Source organism: Amblyomma mixtum, chromosome 5 (assembly GCF_055824585.1).
Source record: "Amblyomma mixtum isolate Tamu chromosome 5, ASM5582458v1, whole genome shotgun sequence".
Classification (NCBI taxonomy): domain Eukaryota; kingdom Metazoa; phylum Arthropoda; class Arachnida; order Ixodida; family Ixodidae; genus Amblyomma; species Amblyomma mixtum.
In genome coordinates this window covers 86,287,044-86,308,719 of record NC_143016.1, presented here as the reverse complement: position 1 = coordinate 86,308,719, position 21,676 = coordinate 86,287,044, and the positions used below count along the sequence as shown (strand labels likewise).

At 44.0% G+C, this 21,676-nt stretch overlaps 1 protein-coding gene across 4 annotated transcripts; it reads left to right on the top strand.

Annotated features, from left to right (window-relative positions):
- The first annotated feature begins 47 nt into the window (after window positions 1–47).
- MRG15 (mortality factor 4-like) lies at window positions 48–19,556 on the top strand. 4 transcript variants are annotated; one of them, XM_089545391.1, is made up of 14 exons: window positions 49–154; window positions 458–504; window positions 592–659; window positions 779–865; window positions 3,918–3,947; window positions 6,451–6,545; window positions 8,701–8,816; window positions 9,000–9,101; window positions 11,249–11,340; window positions 11,439–11,541; window positions 15,128–15,197; window positions 16,830–16,889; window positions 17,727–17,811; window positions 19,186–19,556. In XM_089545391.1, exons 1-14 carry the CDS (start codon window positions 127–129, stop codon window positions 19,265–19,267), a joined length of 1,065 nt encoding a protein of 354 aa, XP_089401517.1. In that variant the 5' UTR covers window positions 49–126; the 3' UTR covers window positions 19,268–19,556. The 4 variants fall into 4 exon arrangements, with proteins under 4 accessions (XP_089401518.1, XP_089401517.1, XP_089401519.1 ...); XM_089545392.1 differs by lacking the exon at window positions 3,918–3,947 and having other exon boundaries at window positions 48–154; XM_089545393.1 differs by lacking the exon at window positions 16,830–16,889.
- The last annotated feature ends 2,120 nt before the right edge of the window (window positions 19,557–21,676 follow it).

The window sequence follows — 21,676 nt, the reverse complement described above, 5'->3', positions numbered from 1 at the left end:
GTCGTCGCTAGCAGGCTGCTTAATTCTGGGCTGGACTTTTCAGGCCAAGCCATAGAGTAAGCTTCAGGCGCTTCAAACTTCCACCGATATCCGGAGTTCCAGTAGGTCTTTACTTCGTCGGTGAGCATGGCGCCGAAAGCTCGGTTTCAAGACGGTGAGATGAATTATTTTTATGATTTATCGCTGTGTTTCCTTGTGAATCGGCTTCGGTCTGGTCAGATAATTAGAAGCTATCGTGGTTATTTGAGGATGACTTTGGGTGTCAAATAATGCGTCCCTGATGTGGCGGCGGAAGCTGCAAGCGGTCCAGTGCGGCAGCGTTTTCACAGACGCTAGCAGTTTCTGCTGCATACTTCATGCGTCCGGGGCGTCCCATTCCCTCCAAAAGCCATATTCAGCATGATTTCGTCCTTGGAATTCTCAACTGAGTTTAATAATTGGTCTGTTGGTTCTGCAGGTGAAAAAGTTCTGTGTTTTCACGGGCCTCTGCTCTACGAAGCCAAGGTAAACAGTTTTGACATCTGACGCGTTGCGTTCGACCTGCGTATTTGTGTGCGGTGGTCATGTCTGTTCGCTTACCTGTTGTTCCAGTGCATCAAGGCCCAGGTCAAAGACAAGCAAACCAAATACTTTATACATTACAGTGGATGGAATAAGAAGTAAGGAATCTTCTCGAAACTCCTTGGCGTCTGCGCGACTCCATTTTAATGCGTGGAACGGCAGGTTGCGTTCTCGTCGGTATTAATCCTTTTTCTTTTTTTTTTGGTTCCCGGTGCAGTTGGGACGAGTGGGTTCCCGAGAGCAGGGTACTTAAGTTCAACGATGTTAACCTCCAAAAGCAAAAGGAGCTTGAAAAAGCGCATCTGTGAGTTTTTTCTTTGTTTTGTTTTGTGTGTCTGTGTGGGAATATATAGTGCTGTGTGTGCATCTTGTTTTGTGGAGCTTCGGCTTCCTTCCAATTGCATCACACCAGAAATGCCAAGAAAAGAAGGGAAGCACTGAGAAAAAAAAAAATAATCGCTAGGAAGCTCGGAAAGTAGAGGGCAAGAAACGCGGGCGTCTCTGACGAACGCTGTGCGTGTGTTGCGCGGAAAGCTGCTCACGCGCGCACCTGTACCATTTACCGTAATTTCCGGTACACAGTCCTTGCACTATGCATGTTTGAATGTTAAAATTTTACACTGTACGGACTATCTACAAGTTTACACTATACAGCGCATTAGTTTTCTAAGTTACTTATTGTAACATCCCTTGTCTTTTACAGTTACCGCTAATACAGCGTTATTTATTGACCATAAACAACCAATGGCAAGAATCGTAAACACAGCGGAAGTATATGACCTGTTTGCATTGTGTTTACGATTCTTGCCATTGTGGAGTTGCTGACTTCCAGATTACGTTATTCAACAAGAGGACGCAAAATTATGGAATTATGGCCAGAGGCATCACCTCGCTGACAAAAATTAAATCCCGCGATGCATGGTAGTAGAAGGAAACCAGAGGTCTATAAACGATGAGCAAAACATCCCGCATGTCAAGTAAATATATAAGGCACTTCACTTGAACTGATTCCATGTGTGGTTACTGTTACTAGCAGTGATCTCCATTTGAACAATATCTCACGTCTTCTGTCTTCTCCCTACGAGCCATATTAAAAATAGTGTTTGCTTGATCGTCGCTGCTTGGCTTTGGAAGTCATGCATGCAACCTTGCTGGTATCACTAACAGCCAACGCAGTGTGCTGCTGTTCGTTACAACGTGTATGTAGGAAAGTTATGAGGTCAGTGCTATGGATGACTGCTCTTGAAAAAAAAAAAAATCAGTGAAGAACATATATAGAAATGACCGACCTTTTTTTTCTCCACATAGTTTGGATAATGCTGAGTATGACAGATCTGAGACTTCTGGTGTTTTGTAGCACTACAAAAAAGAAGACTTACACCTGCCAAATAAGACAAAGAGAAACATTGACATTTTGGCGCCCTTACTTGGTCCTTGCTGACTATTTACTGTGTACGAACAGTGTAATAAAAAAATTATTTTTCAGTGAGAATTGAGCCCTGCCGACTACACATCAGGTGCAAGCTCTAATCTGGAAATCATGTACTTGCTTTTGCTTGCTAGTGGAGCTTTTGTGATATGCACCTGTTGCTGCACGCCCTTTGAGATTGTTGTGTTCATGTTGTCCAGTGCCCTGAGTAGTCATCTGTTGCATTGTAGGGATTTGAGGGTCTAGAAATGAAGCACATAATGTGAAGCTTACTGGTTTTGTGTTAAACAAGCTCAAAAAACACTGCTCAAAGACTAAACCGTTCAGAAACAACGTGGCTGCACGCATCAAAAAGCTAGATGAGCAGTGGTTGTGAAGTGCGCTTTTAGCGGGGAAATGGTGGCGAACTGAGGTGAATGGTAGAGCTGCTTTTGTGATCGAGCTTCAAACTGCTTGATGTAGATCTAGTAAAACCACCTCATCGGTCTTTCTGTTAGTGATGGTGCTGGTGTAGAAAGGGCCACAGACATACAGGCGCTATCATTATTTTGTTGAGACTGTGGTGGCGGCCTGCTAAGCAGAACCTAGTTGAGCTGAACGTAACCTGGGGCTGGACAAACTGCATGCCAAACTGCATGCCGCACCATCGCCCTATCCTGGCCTCATCCACCGGCTCATGGGTTTCAGTAGTGGTACTGTTAGGAGCACAGATTGTTTATACCATGCGAGCTTTTTAACAAAAACTGCATTGTACCACCACGTCATGGCTCCGCCTGGTATCAAGACAGTTAAAGGGGAATTCGTTTTCATCAGCATGTATGCCAGTTCCCTATTTCCGATTCACTGTGCTCCTGCAATGTCAAAATTGCAAAAACTTGGTGTTGCAGCGCAGTCTAATCGAAGCTCACATGGTATATGCCACTCTTGCTTCCGACAGTACATGCCATTGTGCTGTTGCTTTCTAGATAACCAAATTGCTCATTTACAACATGCTTGCCCCTTCATGCTGTTATGTTTTCCAATAGAGGACATTAGAATGCTTTAATCCTTAGATGGCAGCTGTTTGGCCATAGCATCGGCCAAAATCTACCAACTGCTTGAAGGGGCACTTTGCTATGTTCACATTCATTTTTTTTTTCCCCAGTCACGCTTTGTGGCAAGTCGTCAAAGGTGTTCAACACTGCAGCTTAATGACGACAGTGGCTGATGCAAACTTTCAAATTCAAAGCTTCAAATTTTGTTCTTGCGTGGGTACGTCCAATGCAGCAGCTTGCCAACATGGATTGTGATTGTGTAAAGTGCACGTACACGAAACATGCCTGTACAGTAGTTGTGGGAGCTCGTTGAGGGCTGGGTTGGCGCTAGTTTTTTTTTTTGCCATTGCTTGTATATTAATCTCAACTGAGTTGTGCAGCAAAATGTTCCTGCACTTGTGAAACATATTGTTAGGCTAGCAATACTTTGATTTGAGCTAGTTGGTTGTAGCTTGACATGTTTACGCAAAAAGCGTACTGGCGCTAAAAAATGAAGACAACACACAAGACGCGTGTGTTGTTGTGTGTGTTGTCTCCGTTTTTTTTAGCGCCAGTACGCTTTTTGCGTAAACATGTCATGTTAGGCTAGGCTTGTGACTGCCTGACCGGTAGGCAAATCTGTCAGGTGTTGTAGTTTTTGCAGGCTTCTGCTGCAGTTTGAGTTTCACAGGGGGTGAGAGCTGGCGTTGGAAATGAAGTGCCGTCGGTCTAGACTCCCGGTAACCTCGGAAATTGGTTCCAGGCATTTCTCGCATGACCAGCCAGCTGAGCTTCAATGCACTGTTCTCATTCAGCTGCACTGTTCTTTGTGGATTGTTTTGTGGCCTGCTTTTTGGATGCGCTCTCACCCTCGGTGCCTGTGTGTGTGTGTTTTTGTTTCTCGGGTGGTTCAGGTCTTCAGCCTCTCAAACGCAGTCTGCTTTGTAAGTACTGCCCTCCTCCCCATCACTCTATGTCGTGCCTGCATGCCCGCTTCATGTTGCATTAGTTCACTGCTGGGGCGCCATTGCTAGTTTTGGGTTCTTCCTACTGCACCATTACAGTAAGCACTTGTAACAATAGCTTTAACAAGAACTGAGGGAGGGGTGTAGCCACCTGGCACTGCTTTTGCATTACTATTACTGCTTGTTGCATTGCTGCCATCACTGCTTGTTGCTTGGTACACTTCTAAATTTTGAAAGGGCTCTCAACCCCTCTCCTCGGCTTGTTGCCAACCTGCGTAGCTCTGATTGCATTGGGATGGTGGCTCAGTGGCTAGGGCGCTCGGCTATACTGAACTGGAGGAACCAAGTTGATCCCGACTGTGGTGTTCTTATTTCGAAAGAGGTAAAATGCAAAAGAGCCCCTGTAGTATTCGACGTCGATGCGCTTTAAAGATCCCCAGGCGGTCGAAATTAATCTAGAGCCCTCCACTACTGCGTCTCTCAAGTCCATGTGTCGCTTTGGGGCGTTCAACTCCCGAGTTTTTAATTTTTGTTTCTTTTTGTTAATGAAAAAAAAAGCTTCGTCAATGACTGGTTTCCCTAATGAAAAAAAAATGCTGCATAGTAAAATATACTGAAGGTTGTGCCATTGAGCTAGTTTGTATGCAGTGCATAGGAAAATGGGTAGTGCAACAAGAATGTGACAAGAAGGGCACATACGCAGTGCTCTCTTTGTGCTGGAGGCTTGTCCGATCCTTATTGCACCTTTTATTTTAGTGACATACGAGTGGCTGAATGTCAGTGGCATCGCTTTTGCCACGTGCACTGCTTGCACTGGTCTTGCAATCAACTTGCTTGATTTTTGCTGCTCTCGACTGACCTTCATGCATTTATGCCATTTTCTTGTTGGCACTTCTGGAGACGCTACTGCTACGTAGCTCATAGGATACATGGAGCTTGCATTGGTGTCTTACTGGCAGGCAGTCAGATCGAATAAAATGTGCATTTTTTCTTTTTTCTCATTGCTTCCCATCATTGGGGGAAGTTCAGTGGCTGGCACATGCCTCTGCTCGCACGGCTGGTTAAATCCATGCTTTTAAAACGCCTTAAAATCTCATTAAAAATTGCCATTAGTTTTTTTGCCTAGTTCATGGAGCAATGTGTGCAAGGTACTTGCACTTTCCCTGGAAGTATCTGTACCTGCCTTCCCCAAAAAAGAAATGCCAAGTCTGGCAGCTCGAACAACTATTGGAAAACGTAGTATCTTTATAATCACAGCTGCGGTTAATCGGGGTCATTTTCCCATTGTCATTTGGCAGGGTTGTTTTGTGGCTGGTGTTCTTGTTTCCTTATGTCGTTCCATTTTTTAACTCTTGAGCTGTGTGTACTGCAGGCTGGGTGGCTGCTTTGCCTTTACTCTTCCCCTTCAGCCTGCCTCACTTTCATATTTAAGTACGCAATCTACTGAAGCCTGTCTAGCAGTCCAGTGGCAGATAAGGCTTCCTCTTTCTGTTGATAAAGATAATAGTATTGACTGATGCTCAGCTGTGAGAGCCATGGAAGCTAATACCAGCATGAAAAGCAGCAAACTTATAGCTTTTTTTTTTTTTAAAAGCGACCCACGGTTTAGTCCGAAGCTGTGTGTAAAAGAGCTGGCAGATGTAACTTACCCTAGTGGGTTCCCATTATCAATTTACTATGAAAGCTGTTGCTTGGACTCTCAGCTCACTAGCTAGAGCATTTCCTGATGTACCAGTGTTGCTACATTGCAGCCGGTAAACTTTTACTTTATGAAGACTGACACGCAAAATCAGTGTCTACTTTCGTAATGTAATCTGTGGGGGCCATTAGCAATGCCACACAGGTTGTGCTTGCCACAGAAGTGGGTCACTGTGGCTGGGCGTATATGCACCAGCAGCTGTGTCCTGATTTTTGGCATGCTGTGTAATCTGTATGCTGAAATTGGCCAGAAGTAGTCTCCTGAGTAATATGGCTTGTCTGTTCTGTTTAGTGGTACTTTTCTGATCAGAAGTAAATGGGCCATGAGTTTGTGATCTGATTTATTAATTGTCCGGGATATTGGAAATCTGGGTGCGTACTGCCTTGGTACACAAATGGGCATGTAAATGCTTTGATGATATATTCCACACCGTCTTGTGTCATTGCACTTTGGTGTAAGAACCATGTTCCATTTACTTTTGACCCCACTTTTTCGTAGCTAAAATTCACATTGCTCTACTATTGTTTTTGTTTTCTCTTTTTTTTTGTATGTGAAATTTTGTAAATCAAATACGCAAAAGTTTTGTCTTTTCATAGTGATGTTTTTAATATTATATCGGTAGCCAGTCATATTATATCGGTAGCCAGTATATCGGTAGACAGATAGGCCTATCGGCCTTATATTCTATTAAAGTGCCTGATTAGTGTGTGAGCACCTTGTTATACACGGTCAAAAAGCAGCAGGAAATTCGTGGGCACTGAATTGGTGTGCTGGTACTTTCAGGAAAGGAAAAAAGAACAGAACCACTAAGCCAAAGAAAGAGGCAGACAAAGAGCGTTCATCAACTCCATCCCAAGAAAAGCCCCAGAAACAAAAAGGTGTGTGTGCATGTGTGCATATGCGTGCTTTTATTTTAAATTTGGTCATTTTTTGTTTTTGTATCACTTGTTGTTCTGCCTTCAGTGACGGGAATGGGCCTTTGGTGAGGACTGATGTAATGAGTATTTGCCGGCCTACATCATGGATTTTGTATTTTGGTTAAGGATTGCAAAAAGCTGAACACTGTGTGTGGTAGTAGACTGCAAGATTAACCAGTGCAGACAATGAATCTCATATGTTATCTAGGCATTATACATTTGTTCCACTAGTGCAGAAAGTAAATATACCCTTTAAGGATTGCGTGAACTTAACACAGCGTAAATTAAGAGAAAAATGGCAGTCATCTTGGAATAATGAGGTAAATAACAAACTACGCTTAGTAAAGCCAATTTTAGGTGAGTGGAAGTCCTGCACCCACCAGGAACGTTTTAAAGAAGTGGTTGTCTGTCGTCTTCGTATAGGGCACACGCACCTCACACATAATTTCTTACTAACAAAACAAAACAAACCTGTTTGCAAAGAATGTGGAGATGAATTAACGATTAATCACATCTTATTCTTTTGTGTGAAACTTGAAAAACTAAGAAGAAAGTATTTCATTCAATTTTATAATGAACATATTCCATTTCATCCAACACTGCTTTTAGGGGATAATGCAATCGTTGACATGTCTTGCGTTTTTAGCTTTTTAAGAGAAGCAGGATTTCTTGAGAATCTCTAAATTCTGACCAGCGCTTTGCTCATATTCTGGTTGACCTCAGCCGCTTTCTCATGCTTGAGAAGAAGGCTGAGCTCTTTATTTAAGTAGTTGGGTGCCTCGACATCCTTGCGCAGCCAAGGATATCTGCTGAGGTTACCCAACCCTCTTTTAAGCTTTTATTAGTAAACGTCTTAGGTCCTCTACACCACCGATGATTTCTCGCATCTCTATACAAATCAGTGCAGGAATTTTTTCATACATACCTTGTGCTTGGCGCATGATGTCCTTAGTCGCCTATGTGCCATAAAACACAACACACAACAACAAGCAGAAATTTACACAACATGAGATTCTACCTGGATACCAGTGTTTTAAAGTTCACGTTCAAAAACTGCTTGTTCATTGGTGTTTTTTCACATTGCCAGGCATGCTGTAGTTGTTGAGAAACAAAAAATTTAGCTAAATAATATACAAATGCAGCAACTGTATATGATTCAGTACAGTGCAACTGGTTGTACTAACAGCATCAAATGAAATGTGGCGCAAGACAACACAAATGTTAGCAGCTGGAGAGGAAATATTGACTGGACCGGGTCCATTCACACTTCAATGTAGCGATCACCATGCCATCAAAGAGAAACTCAAGAATACACTAGTATTCTGTCTTTCTCTGCTCAGATCTTCTCCTTTAGCTGTTCCTAATCCACTTGTCTTTTTTGCGTTTTATCTGACGCTGACAGTACATCTAAAGGCTATTAGTTCACTGGTATTGCTTTCACATTCCTCTTCTAGTTCACACTTTTGTTATTTGTAGTTTACTGAATACAAACGTGAAATAGTTGTTGCTCAGTATTCAGTACCGTGCTACAGTTAACGCTGCTAGTTTGATGCGAGTTTCCTATTTCAGACTAGGCCCTTGAGCACATTTTTGCATGCAGACAGCACCTGTGCTGTCAAGTTCTCTCTGTGCACGCGCTTGCTTTCACTGGCATTGTCAGAGGAATCAAACCAGTCAGATACATACTGATCAGTGAGCTCTTTTTTTGTTTTGTTCTTGGCCATTTGTATGTTTTGCACTTGCAGTTGTTGAGTGATTGAAACAATGTGCAGCGTGAAGCCTTGAATAGACTTTGACCAAGTGCGGAGGCCAGTTAGCACCAGCTCTTCTGTTTCTTTGAAGCCACTCAGTGCTTAGGGCGGTCGGCTAGTGAGCCAGTTGGTGTGCCTGTGTGCTATGCAGTGTCGACACACGTTAAAAGACGTTGGGCGATCTAGATTAACGTGAAGCCCTCCACTACTGTGTCCCTCATAGCTCACTTGTCACTCTACCATTCACAGATTCATTGTTGTTATCCACCATTGTTCTCGTAGCATGTTGCAGTGAAATATCTCTGCATTGCAATTATTGTGAAGCGTTATTAACGAATATTGTCATATTGTCTGTGCAACTGCAGGCAGTGGAGCTGGATCTGCAGCTGCCTCCCAACAGCCATCGACTAGTCAGGCCACGGAATCAGGTGGAGAAAGTCATCGCAAAAAACGAAGCCGTCTAGATCCTCATGTTGAGTCGGTGGGTTTGTTTGAGTTGCTCGTTTCTAGGACTTAGGTTTGCGCAGGAGACATGTTGATATCAAATGGAGATCAGGCATAGCGCTGCAAGTTCTGACTGTTGCAGCGCTGTTCTCACTAAATCTCGATGCCAAAGTTGTTCTTGGTTATTCTCAAAAGGCTGTCTTTTTCTTTTTTTTTAAAGGAGGAGGCATTTCTGTCTCGTGTCGAGATCAAAGTGCGAATACCAGACGAGCTCAAGCCTTGGCTCGTTGATGACTGGGACCTAATAACGCGACAGAAAAAGGTAGGCTTGGCCCTCTCACTGTGCTGTTTGAAAAACTAGTCTTTCTACAAAAGTCATTGTTTCTGATAACTACCTGATGCATCTTAAAAAGGTCTTTGTTTTCAGCATAGTTCTATGTTTGACTTTAAAACATGAGCGCAGTTTCTTGTTGATGTGGTCTGCTAGAGCTGGGCATCAGCTTTGTGCACGTACCATATTTACTCGCATAATGATCGCCCAGGTGGTCGAAATTTCCGGAGCCCTCCACTACGGCGTCTCTCATAGCCTTAGTCGCTTTGGGACGTTAAACCCCATAAACCAACCAACCAACCATCTTTTTTTTTTTTTTAAATTGACGCATATTTCAGGGTGCAATCTTTACGCGGGGTAAATTTTTTACGAAAAATTTTTGAGCACCGAAAACGCAAACAAGTTGCAGGCAGACAACCCTTGTCATACGGGCGTGCTACCCGCGGTTACGCCGCTAAACGCAGTTATCGCAAACCGAGCTCGGCGGCCTCGGCTTACGTCGTTAACCTAGAAGGTAGAGTGCGAAAAGCGCACGAGCTGGCCGGCTTCAAGAACATACTTTCTTCGCACTAAATCATGTTCCAAGAGCAACGCTTTAAAATAGACGATGTGTAGAGTGCCGTCCGACGGCGCTTTTATGCAGCCTTCGATCTCGTCCGACAGCACAGCAACAGCATACAGCAGCAACGTCCCGCGGCGCTCAAGCTACTCATTTTACCTTCGTTACGCCGAAAAATGTCCGGTCCCTGCCGCATCATTGACATACTTAGGCGACGTGTTCGCAACGCTCTGAGCACTGGATTCCGTGCGCTTACCGCAATGATGCCGACCGCGAGCGTGGCGGACAACAGTCGTCGCTAGGCCTAACTTGTTTCGTATCGAAGCCACAGTGGACAGTGCTTTTGAATTGACCAACGTCATAATAAATGTTCTACTTATGGCGCTGCTTTACTGACAACCTAATTGGTTCATATTAAAGAAATATATATGATCGATTTCAGCAACGTCTTAGCAGCGGAGCTGGCGTGCAAGCAGATCGGGTCAGTCGTGCTGCAACGCGGCTGCGAACGTAAAACTAGCTTGTATAGCCGTTACTACTCCTGCCAGAAACTCGGTACAGGCCAGCGATCCTCAAGGAGGATTCATTTTTGACATTCCCGTATCCCAGGGCTTATTATTTACGAGAACAAAAGTTTAGCCGGATCACCGCGTCACTTCGTTCGTTGCACCGCAACCCAGAACGGTGGCGAGCCTTGCGACAGCGCCGAACCGTGATTCGAGATAACCGCAGTTATGTTTTGTATCCGCGATTAAGCATTACAGCATTTAGACTGTATGTGTGACTGCAGGTCAACCAACAGGTGGCTGCCACTGTAATGCTGAGAGAGCAAGATGGTCATCTGCACGTGCCATCTGTCAGACAGATGACGAGTACGATCATCGTCGGCTAGACTCGACATCATCGAAAAATTGCAGCGGCAAGTTCGGGGTGCGATCATTATGCGGGGAATAAAAAAAATTGAATTTTGCCAACAAAATTTGGGGGTGCGATCATTACGTGAGTGCGATCATTATGCGAGTAAATACGGTATGTGTGATGTTAAGCATTGTCTGAGGCCACTATGTCTGAGTTGACTACAAAATACAGCAAGCTGGGACTAGTGTTTTCTCAGAGCTGCGGCGAAATACGTAAGCAGCCACGTGCTCTGCAATTGCAGTGTGCCTTAAAAGGCTTCAGGCGGTCTAAATTAATTCTGATCCCTCCACTATGGTATTTTTCATAGCCCATGTGCAGCTTCGGTACATCAAACCCCACATACTATACAATACTAATCCGGGTACTGGTCACCTTAACCATGCTGTTACCCACCTTTCTAGAATTACAACATGAAAAGAACAGTGTAATATTCCAGACCTTTGTCATTACCGCAGTATAGAATGATGATTCTTGTGGATTAGAAGGTAGAGGTGATTTACTTAGATGCTGCAACTTTGCATTGTATTGAATGGGGATGGGTTGGTGTGTTTGTGTGGATGATATATGGGCCTTCATTTTTTAGAAAACTCTCTTGGAAAGTCATTCTTTATATTTTAGGAGGTGAAATAGACAAACCCTGATCAAAGTGTCTTGTGTGCAGCTTGTTCAGCTTCCTTGCAATGTCACTGTGGACCACATCTTGGCTGATTATGTGAAGCAGAAGACTTCAGTGAAAGGCATTTCACCAAACAAGTGAGCAGTGCATTGTAACTTGCTTAGAGCTATGCGCACAAAGCACAGCTGATGGCAAAGGAGCAGCTGTAAATGTTTCATGTTACGTTTTTGCACAGGGAGAGTGCTGTGAATGAAGTGGCCAATGGGCTCAAGGAATACTTCAATGTGATGCTGGGAAGCCAACTGCTGTACAAATTTGAACGGCCACAGTATGCTGATGTAAGTCTCTTAGCCAGAGTCTGGTATTCATTTGGGAATGATAGTACAATCATGCCTTGTTGATATGATTCTCAAGAAAAAGTGTCCATAAAAAAGTGAGTAGTCGACAGTAACAAATTGCGAACAAAAACAAAAAAAAAAAACTTGTAAGTAACACTTGAAGATTAACTCTTTCGTTACCCCTGGAAAAGGACCATTTTTTATGTCCCAGACAAAAAATTTTTTTAGAAAAAGTGTGATAGATAAAAGTATATAAAATGCATAACAATGATTGAGATAGAATGTGCTTTATAATGAAATTTATTTGAGCACATGTTCTGCTTGAAATGCTGTGAAAAAAATCAGTAAACACAACAAAAATAAAAAAAACAAAATTTTTGTGTTTATATGACAATAACTTTCAAAACACTTGTACTAAAAAAATTCTAGAAATTACAAAACAATTCAAATCCTTTCTAAAACATGGCATTAAAGTTTTAAAATTATAACTTGAATAGTTTTCGAGCTAGAATTTTTTTTCTTTATGCCTCTTGAAAAGGCTCATTTGAGAGTGCCCTTGATATGAGTTTTACAGTCCAACAAAAAAAAAAATTGGAAGTGTAATGTTATGTGCCAAACAAAAGCTTGGTAAGCGTGGTTTAAAAAATACAGATCGAAACTTATTTAATTTACGAAAAAAATATAAAAAAAATATAAAACAACAAAGTATAGGTGCGATATAGCGATATATAGTATGCGATAAGTATAGCTGCGATGTAGCTGCAGAATCGAAATCCGACGTTACAAAAACTTCGTCTGAGTCACTGCTGCTTGGAACATCTTGAAAATCAGCTGCAGAGGCTGAAGAATCACGTGCAGCGGGACTCTTCCGAGCGCGCGAAGCGCCAGACCTCGACGCGACGCCATCCTCACTGCGTGTTATGTCGCAATAAGCCTATGCTCCAAGGGCACTTCAAAAATGCACGACTGGCCGGGAAATAACAAAGAGTTTTCTGGCGGGCAAGTTAGTACTTTTCGTTCATGATTAAACTGCGCAAAGAAAACACGGACAGAGACAGATGCGCTCAGTGTGTGTACGTGTTTTCTGTCTCTGTCCGTGTTTTCTTCGCGCAGTTTAATCATGAACGAAATAACGAACTAGGCCGAAGATGGAACTAACCGTCTGAACAACAAACCAGATGCGCCCGCACAAGCGGACGGGAAAAAGAAAGCGAAACTATCAGGCCAATGTTCCGGGATCGGTTTGCGCAGTTACAGCATCTGAACCAAAATCCGACAATGCAACATCGTCACCAGGCACTCTGCTACTCTTAGCATAGATAATAATTGCAGTCGACGCAGTAGAATTGCGCGCAGCAAGGTTTTTCTGAGCGCGCGCCGTCCGCGTGCCCAACGCCATGCACGGAGCGTCCTCGCTGTACCCTCCGCTTCAAGGGCATTTAAAAGATTCGCGCGTCATAGGAAAATAGCAATCTACGCAGAAACCGAAACTGTAGTCTCCGAAGAACAAGTTAGATGGCGCCACATCACCGTAATGGCTATAATGAGGAGCTTCGGTTCGCACAGACAGACCGGAACCAGGAATCTAAACACACAGGCGAGCGTTCTGGGCTCTCGGTGCGCAGTTTGAGCATCGAAACAATACCTGACGATACAGCATCGTCGTCAGGGTCCGTGCTAATCGATACGTCAACAATATGTGCAAACACAGCAGAATTAAGTGGAGGGGGGTTTTTTCGAGCGTGCGCCATTCCCGATGATGACGGCTTGTTCGGAGCGCCCGATACCGCACCCCCAACTTCAAGCGCATCTCAAAAATTGCCGGTTTTTGGCAAAGATATAAACTAAACAGGAAATTTAAGTTCAATGTGTGAACAACAAATCGAATGACTCAGCAAGTCCGTAGCGGTCGCGCTGCCGTAGCGCTTCGAATTTTTCGATCATCGATGATTGAAGCACAGTGGTGTGGTAACGAAAGAGTTAAGGTCTGCTTATGTGCAGAACTATGTGCAGCGGAGAGGGATTTCGACAGCATTGAGAGCTCCAGGTGCATTAACCTGGCTGCCATACTCTTAAATCATGAAGAGCAGCTTGAAGCCCCTAGCGGTGCAGGAGACATATTGTGATGACATCCCCTTCCACTATGACTGTTCACATCCCACGACCTGTATCCACCTCGGTATCCGGCTGATGTCACCTGAACGTGACTTTCAACAAAGATTAAGGTACAGAGGGAGCTTCCTTCGGAGCCATTCATGCAGTACAATGAATGGAAAGGTGCATCAACCAGGCACCTTTGCACTGTGAAGCACGAAACCAAGAAAAAAGAAAGAATATTGTGCTTTCTCGCACTGTCTTTGGCTAGAACGGACGACACACCAGTGTTATGGCTAAAGGCCCTTCTCTTTGGCCTTGCCTTTCGCCTTTCTATCTGTATTCGGCTGGTGCCATGCACCCAAAATGTAGTAAAGGAAACATCTGGTTGGGTAGGTGAGATGCTGTTCTCATTGCTGTCCATATTAATGTGACAAAAATACATGGGCCCTAATGTGTTCAGCAGATTTTTGCCCTGTTCATTGTCCAGACAAGGAGCTTCCATATTAATGGGGGGGGGGGTAAATAAATTGAAAAAGTTTGGTCCCCAGCAAAACTGTGCATAGTTTGAGTCCATATTGATGAGGGTTGTAATAACAAGGCATGACTGTACACTAGACACTGAGCACGAATGAGAGCATGTTTTTGCATTGTGAGACAAGAAGTTTCGCTAGTTAGATGCAGTGTTGGAGCGTTGCAATGTTGAACGAGTGTAATGTGTTTTATAAGCTCATACATACAGCAACACTGGATGCCATAGTATTTTTGCTATGGTCTAAAAACTGACCCACATGGAGCGAACTTGCACAATGAACTTCGTGCGGCCAGCACCAGTGTGGCAGAACGCCGGCATGCCGCCACTGTGCTGCGTCACATGCGGCGAAAAACAGGTGGCCACCACCACCACGATTCCAGTGTTGAAAACAATGGGACAGAGGACTCTGTCCTCGGTAAAATGCAGAAAAAAAAGTCTTGCATTTGCAGTTAAGTGTCATTATTTATTCTATGGCAGCAAAGGGGACAAATTATTATTTAGGTTTAATGTTGATTTGACAATTTTTGTCCTTTTTCATCGGAACATAGGCTGGAGGACGCGAAGAAATCGCCCGGGCTACCCACTTTGTGCTGTGGCAATTGTGATCAGATCTACCCGCGGCGTGTGTCTGTGTGAGCTGCTGCAGCGTTCTTGTGTTTAGAAAAATATTGGTCACATCTCGACGGTTGTGATAGTTTATCGTTGTACGTGAGGCGTGCAGCTCGCAGAGTCAAATGTGGCGAGTGGAAGTCGGATTCGGTCGCGCTCTGATTGGTCCGTGCTGACAACACGCACTAGCTGCCTCTGGCTAGCAGCCGAGACCGCCCGGCGAACGTATCTAGCCCAGCTTGAGTGGTGGCGAACAGCTGCCGGCCACCAGGTGGACGTCGCCAGGTTTTTCGCCAGAAAATTTCTGTGTGGGGGTAGGCCTTAATTTAGTATCTTTCCTATGCACAGGTTTTGACCGAGAGACCAGACACTCCAATGTCACAGATATACGGTGCCATTCACCTGCTGAGGCTGTTTGGTAAGTCACCGGCTAGAATTGTAGCGTTTTTGTCCCTCCTTCCTATAACGTTTTACTCAAGTGTTTTTAAAGCCGTCACAGTAACAGCTGGCAAAATTAGGAGTGAATTGAAAGACTTGTTGTACTTGTTGTTCTAGTAGAGCATCTGTTGGGAATTCAGAGGGTACTGAAAAATTGCATAAAATGAAAGGTCAAGCAGGATGTCTACACATCCACACCTGTAGCATTGTACTCACTTTCCTTGGCTGCTGCACATGTGTTACATTACGGGTATTTCAGTGAATGCTGCCACTAATTCTGAAAGGCAGGCTTTTTAGAATGCAGTAGAGTCCCTTTTAAGATGAACTTGAAGGGAACAAGAAATTCTTCTTAGGAAAGTTTGTCTTTACAGAAGTGCCCCAAAAATTTATGTGAGCATGCTGTGTGTGTCCAAATACGTGTTACATGAGACCAGTGAATAAAATGACCTTGCAGTATGGGGACAATTACAAATGGAACATATATGGCGCTATGCATGAAGTGAGCTGAACAGTCAGGGCATGAAACAAAGTTGCGTTATCCTACCTGTAAACAGTATGGGTTTAGTTTTCTTTTCACAGTCTTTTTTTTTTTCTCATTTCTGCAGCAACTACTTTTTTGTTTGTTTGTTCCTGACTTGACATTTGAGTGTTCTGAAGGTGCCCAGCTCGGTAGCTGTAATCAGTTCCACAAGCAGGTGCACTACGTGCCTTTCCATCTTCCACAGACAGTGCCCATATGGCACTGATACCCGGCCATCTCTGTGCCACGGTAACACGTACTCGATGCAGTGTCAATTAAAAATTCGGCTTTCAGCTGTTTAAGCCCTAGGACAACGTGGGTGCGCTGCATGCCTTTTAGTCCGCTGGTGGCAATGCATGGCTCTTGATGCGCTCATGATGCCGGGATCTGGCATCTCTGCGCTGCACGCCAGCAGGAGCGAAGATGCCCTGCCTTTTTCACATCCCAAGAAAGCTTTCCCTTCAAGGTAGCGCACCCCTCACAAGACCGCTTCTTTGCACAGCGGTGCAGAGTTGTGCGGAAGCTATCTTGTCGGGGTGCGCTTTCTTGCGTGGCAGTGTTTTATATATATTTTTCCTTTGTTCGACAGTGCCGCGCCAATGCCCCATGAGTGCCCTTACGTGGAGTCGCCAGTTCGCGGTTGCTACGAAAGTTCTTAACCGAATCACACGCGAAGCACTTCGTCTTAAGCATTTTTTTTTTACATTGAATTTAATGAGGGGACCAACCAGATGGCCTCACATTGTTCATCTAATCCGAAAATTCAGCTTAACCGTGTTTATCTTAATAGAAGTCTGCTGTATAAAGCTGGCTTTTGTGCATATTAATATTTATGATGGCAGATGTCAGAAAACGGGTTAGTCATGTTAACTTTCAGACTAATATAGTTAGGCACCTGGTTGAAGTTAATTGTAGCTGGCCATTAGTAACAGCCATATCAGTTTTTAGACTGCATAAAATACAATTGCAATTAAAACTGTTTTTGTGGCAGGCTGCTCACCTGCCCACCATGTCAGGCGGCAGCTCAATTAATCGTGAGAGACTGCTCGCAAAGAGCAACCTGGATTGCAACCCACGTCCCATCCATTACAGTGCCTACCATAGACGGGCAGTGGTGTATCGCTTGGCTGCTGCAACACTGCACCAGGAATGGTAGGAAGATTCCTGAGTACCTATGAATGTACAGAATGACCAATTCCACATATATGGCCCTTAACCCATCGTCACACTGCCATCTGTGAACACTGAATCTGAACACTGGAACAGAAGTTAAAACCAAAATGCTAGTGCACCTAATTTGCATTTAGCCTGACTACGCAAATCGACCATCATTTTTTCTTCCTTGCATGCTGGTGAAGTTGAATCCAGTACTATTTCCTCCAGAGTTTTTGCCTTGCCAGTACTGAATGCACTGCGGCTTAATTGTTTATCTGCTTGTCTCAAAAGCACGTGACAAGGTGGCGCAGGTTTGAATTTGGCACTGTGGAGCAGCTTTTTTATTTCAAGGCACCTGGACGGCTTCAGCAGGCATTGACTGGGGTCAATGCTAATGCAAGCTACCACTGCTAAAAATTTGAAGAGTGAAAATATGGTCATTAATTCAGAGGCGATCGCTCAGCCAATTACACCATTGGCACGACATGTGCCCTTGTCTTTCATTAAATTAATAAACATACTTTTCGAAAGAAAGAGCGCAAGTGAGGGTGTCCATTTTCGCATGCAGGGAAGGTAAGCGCAACTCTCATATTTGCTTGCCATGGATATGCCTTTATTGGCTGGGTAGTAAGCAACATGAAAGTTGACATTAGCACTGCATGCACTGGTAGAGGGGCACACTGAGGGGGAGAGAGAACGGTGAAGTGGGAAGTGCGAATGCTGGCAGCCATGCTAGCACCTGGAAAAAGGATTTGCCGGTGATGGCGAATCCTGCTCCATTGCCTTGCGATGGTATTCAAGATGACAGTGAATTTTTTTTTTGTTATCTTGCAGTCAGGCTTGGCAGCATGCTGGCATACACACCACTGGATGAAAAGAGCACGCAGCTTCTGCTGACTCACATTCATGACTTCTTGAAGTGAGTGGTATGCTTTTTTCTCTTTGCAAAAGTAGAGAAGCTATGTAATATTTCCAAAGAAGCAAGAGGTGACTGATGTCGTAAAGCCTCTGGTACGCACCACGGTGCAAAGAGCCTGAATTTAGAAGGTTTGCTGTGGTACTGGTGCCATGGTTGCATTAGCCACATTGCAGTAACAGGGAGGCTATTTTCGCTAAAAATAGAGCTTGTGTAAGCTAAAAAAGGCCAAAAAATGAAATATAGACATTGTCACCAGCAGCCGTTTTCACTTAACTCCGCAACAGCTACTTCTGGCAATGAAGCTACGAAGCCAAAATACTCCCTCTTCCTATGCAGTTATTAGTTTTCTCCTAAAACATAGTATATTGTCAGTATTCATTGTTTAATCCATATTCCTAACATATCTGCCAGTGTTAAACTCACGGAACTAGCAGTTTTCTTGATTGTAAAGAATTTGATAGGCGTATCTTGCTACAAGAAGCTTCCATAGATGGCGCCAGCTGCACTGGTGATAGAGTAGAGAGGTGGACCGGTGTGCCATCATATGCCTGAACTGTTTGGCAGAATGACACAGTTATGGGCGCTCGACCTCTGTATCCTTTCATTTCCAAGAAAAGCTGTCACCAAGCATAGCAAATTGCAGTGACGCTTTTTTTTTTTTATCTTTGGGGCTAAGCTCTCCGCCACTCAGTTTCAGCTGGTAACCGCAGAATCCTCTTGATCATTAACAATACGAGTTTGCATCGGGTGATGGGAAAAGATTTGTTCCATTCTAAATCAAATTTCCTCAGTAGTAAATAAGTCTTTTTGCTGCCGAACACACATCACAGGAGCCACGAAAAGACAAAGAATTTTTCCTAAGAACCAAAAATATATGAAGTTATCCTCAGTGCCTTTAAATACAGCTCCTCTCTGGAAGTTGCAGCTTTTTGAAAGTTGTATTTTTCTCATATAGTCTTGCTGACTGCTTTTCTTTTGTTGTTACTGCTGGCTACAGATTGCAAAACTGTGATCAGTTGCGCTGAATGTGCTGCTGTTTTTTCAGTGACAATGTACCGATCTGAGGCCCTCCTTATAATGCAGCTCTTCTGAAACCCTGCCATTTTCATTGCAGAGTTACTGTGGCAGCTTTTGTTTTGCACATTTTTTATATATATATATATTAGACAAACTGCAGTGAGAGTTCTGTATTACAAGAGTATGAATGGCCGCTCTGTAGCTGTGCTTCTGACTTGAGTACTCTGGATATTACCGAGAGTGCCTGAAAGGCAGTTCTTGCTTCCCATTATGAAAGCGACGGATGTTCGATTCAGATGTGTGTGTGAAAACTGAAAAGGTCAAAAGAATGATACAACCTGGGTTGCTTTTGTCTAGGTACATGGCTAGGAACTCCCAGCTGTTCAGTCTCAACGACTACACAATAGCGCCTCCAGACTATCAGCGAAAAGCCATCTGAAGTTGAAAGCTGCACTGCCGCACATCATCCATCACTGTCTCTACTGCATTCCATTGTTGCTGCTAAAGTTTGTGGTTGGGCCATTGACCAGGAATTGTATGAAAAGTGTGTAAGAATAGTAATGTTACTATGGGATGCCCCTCCGAGGGTTTTTGTGCAACCATGTTCACACTGGCTGTAATGCCTGTTATTGGCTGTCCACATTTGTGAGAAGCCTAGTTCTGCTATGAGCGTAGTGGAGTGTTCATTGTAAATGAATGTGTTCACAAATAAAGACTGTTTAACGCTATTGCTTTCTGTGGTTCTGTCATTAGAGCGCAGCTCTTAACACCCTGTTCATGTGTTGAACAGCTCGCTGTCAGCCTCGACGTAATCGGCAGAGCGAATGAGCAACACAGTGGGGGATAAAAGGCATGAACGCGAAGGGTAAAAGTACAGCGATAGCGAAGAGGGTGCGGAGAGGAACGTGGAGGAAGAGAGCACAGCAGCAGCCAAAAGATTGGCACCAGAGTTGGTGCACCGTCGTCCGTTTGCCGGAGGTACAGCAGTGGCAGACCGTTGTGTACTGCCCAAGCCGAAACTCAGAGCCACCTCCATTCGGCACTGCGTGTTTCGTATGGGGTTGCGTACTGTTCAAATACTGTGGCAGCTGCTCTCAAAAATCGCTTTACTGAGAAGTGTAATCGTTGCCCAATTTTAACACGATAGCTCCCATTAAGGAGTGTCACAAAAAATCTGCCACTGGCGTTGTCATGAGCAAAAAATCCACGACAAATCTCCAGAGAAGCAACCTAGGAAGCAAGTAGGCCACCTCGGTCACGCAACTTTGTGTCAGCCCAAACTGCACAGCTTGGCAGGTGGCGGTTAAATTAATGATTGGTTGCATGAGGTCTCTCGGGAAGAGCAATCTGGATCGCACAAGCCCCACCGGTGGCACTACGTTCCATCGCAGGGCAATGGCGCATCGCTTAACCACTGCTCCAGGAGTGGTAGGAGGACTCCAAGGGATCAGTAAGTGTTAAGGAGAATACGGCCAATTCTGCATATACGTGCATCAACCCATTAAAACTATTGAATCATACCCTTAAGGTAGAGCTTCAGTGTCCCCTCCAATTTCCTTCAATGTTTACAATTGTTTCAATTTCTGAGTATATTAATTTAGAGCATAGTGTTGATACAGAATGGCTGTCTTGTGGCTAAATTATGCACAGCATTGTTATGAAATGAACACTGATCAAAAAAAGATGCGTTCTAGCTGGATGGTTGCATGACATGCACCTTGAACTCTCACAAAGTCGTGATTCAGTCCGGACCAGTGATGCTTTTCACTGCAAAGAGGCTTCGCACCTCCATTTTGTCTTGTGCTTTATACCATTCAATGCGCATTATAACATGCCTTGTGAACAGCAAAAGTTCTAGCCTGCCTGCTTGAATCATCTGCTTTGAGGAAAGTGTATATTCTTCTCAAAGAACACTGATACTGCTACAGTGTGTAAATCTGCCCAGAAGGGCCACCTGAAAAGCTCCGAGCACTTCAAGCACATTGCCCGATCATATGCATGTAGTAGCAGCAGCACGACGGGAAGTTTCATGCGCACTGGAAAATAACCGTTGGGAATGCCTGCCTGAGTACGGTCCAAGATGTTCTCAGTGTAATAAACAATAACTTCAGAGTGAGCAACCAAATTCGTTTGGAGCATGTTGCAGGACTGTTATATGCTTCTCAGCAAACCGACTGCAATGCATTCAAAAGTGATAGTGGCCTCCGCAATATGCCAATATCTGTGAAGTTGGAGGCTTCAGTGTGTCTTGCAAATCAAGGAGTAAGGTCTGTTCTTGAGAAACCAAGAAGAAAAAAGTGGAAAGCCAACAGGAAAATTAAAGATACTGTCGAAAACTTGCGTGAAAAGACAAAACTTCAGAAAATGTGTCTTTGCAGGAGTGTGCACAGATAGTGCCCATAATGATAGCAAGGTTAAAAATGAAATACGTCCTTGTTTGCATTGAACAGCAGGTGTGAGAAAGGTAGAGATGGTGCCCATAAAAATCTGAGGCAAGCCCTCAAAGATTTTGAGTCCATATGGTCGGATACAAATTTTGTTTTACCCTCCTTGGATATTACTTTCTTGTGTCCTTGAAATCCTGGAATTCTCGTTGAAGTTTAGGTCGCATATTCTGCACAAACCCTGGTAACGTTAGTGCTTGACACTGAGGTTGGTTGGTTCCTGTACTTTTACAAAATTCTTGGAGCTCCAGCAAGTTGAAACTCATCATTCACAACAGTGCAGGACCAGAAACTGCACACAAATTTGCCAAATGCATAGGAAGCACCACGTCTGCAGACAAAAGAAGAGTCAAGGCTCCAGTGGCAGCCGAATTAAAATCTCATTTATTACAGCTTTCAAACTG

What these genes read in the sequence shown, in the direction of transcription:
- MRG15 (XM_089545391.1), top strand. Translation starts at nt 127, where the DNA reads ATGGCGCCGAAAGCTCGGTTTCAAGACG. An exon ending in GAGCTTGAAAAAGCGCATCT is followed by an intron (nt 866 to 3,917) that starts GTGAGTTTTTTC and finishes CGGGTGGTTCAG; the next exon opens with GTCTTCAGCCTCTCAAACGC. An exon ending in TCACCTGCTGAGGCTGTTTG is followed by an intron (nt 15,198 to 16,829) that starts GTAAGTCACCGG and finishes CATCCATTACAG; the next exon opens with TGCCTACCATAGACGGGCAG.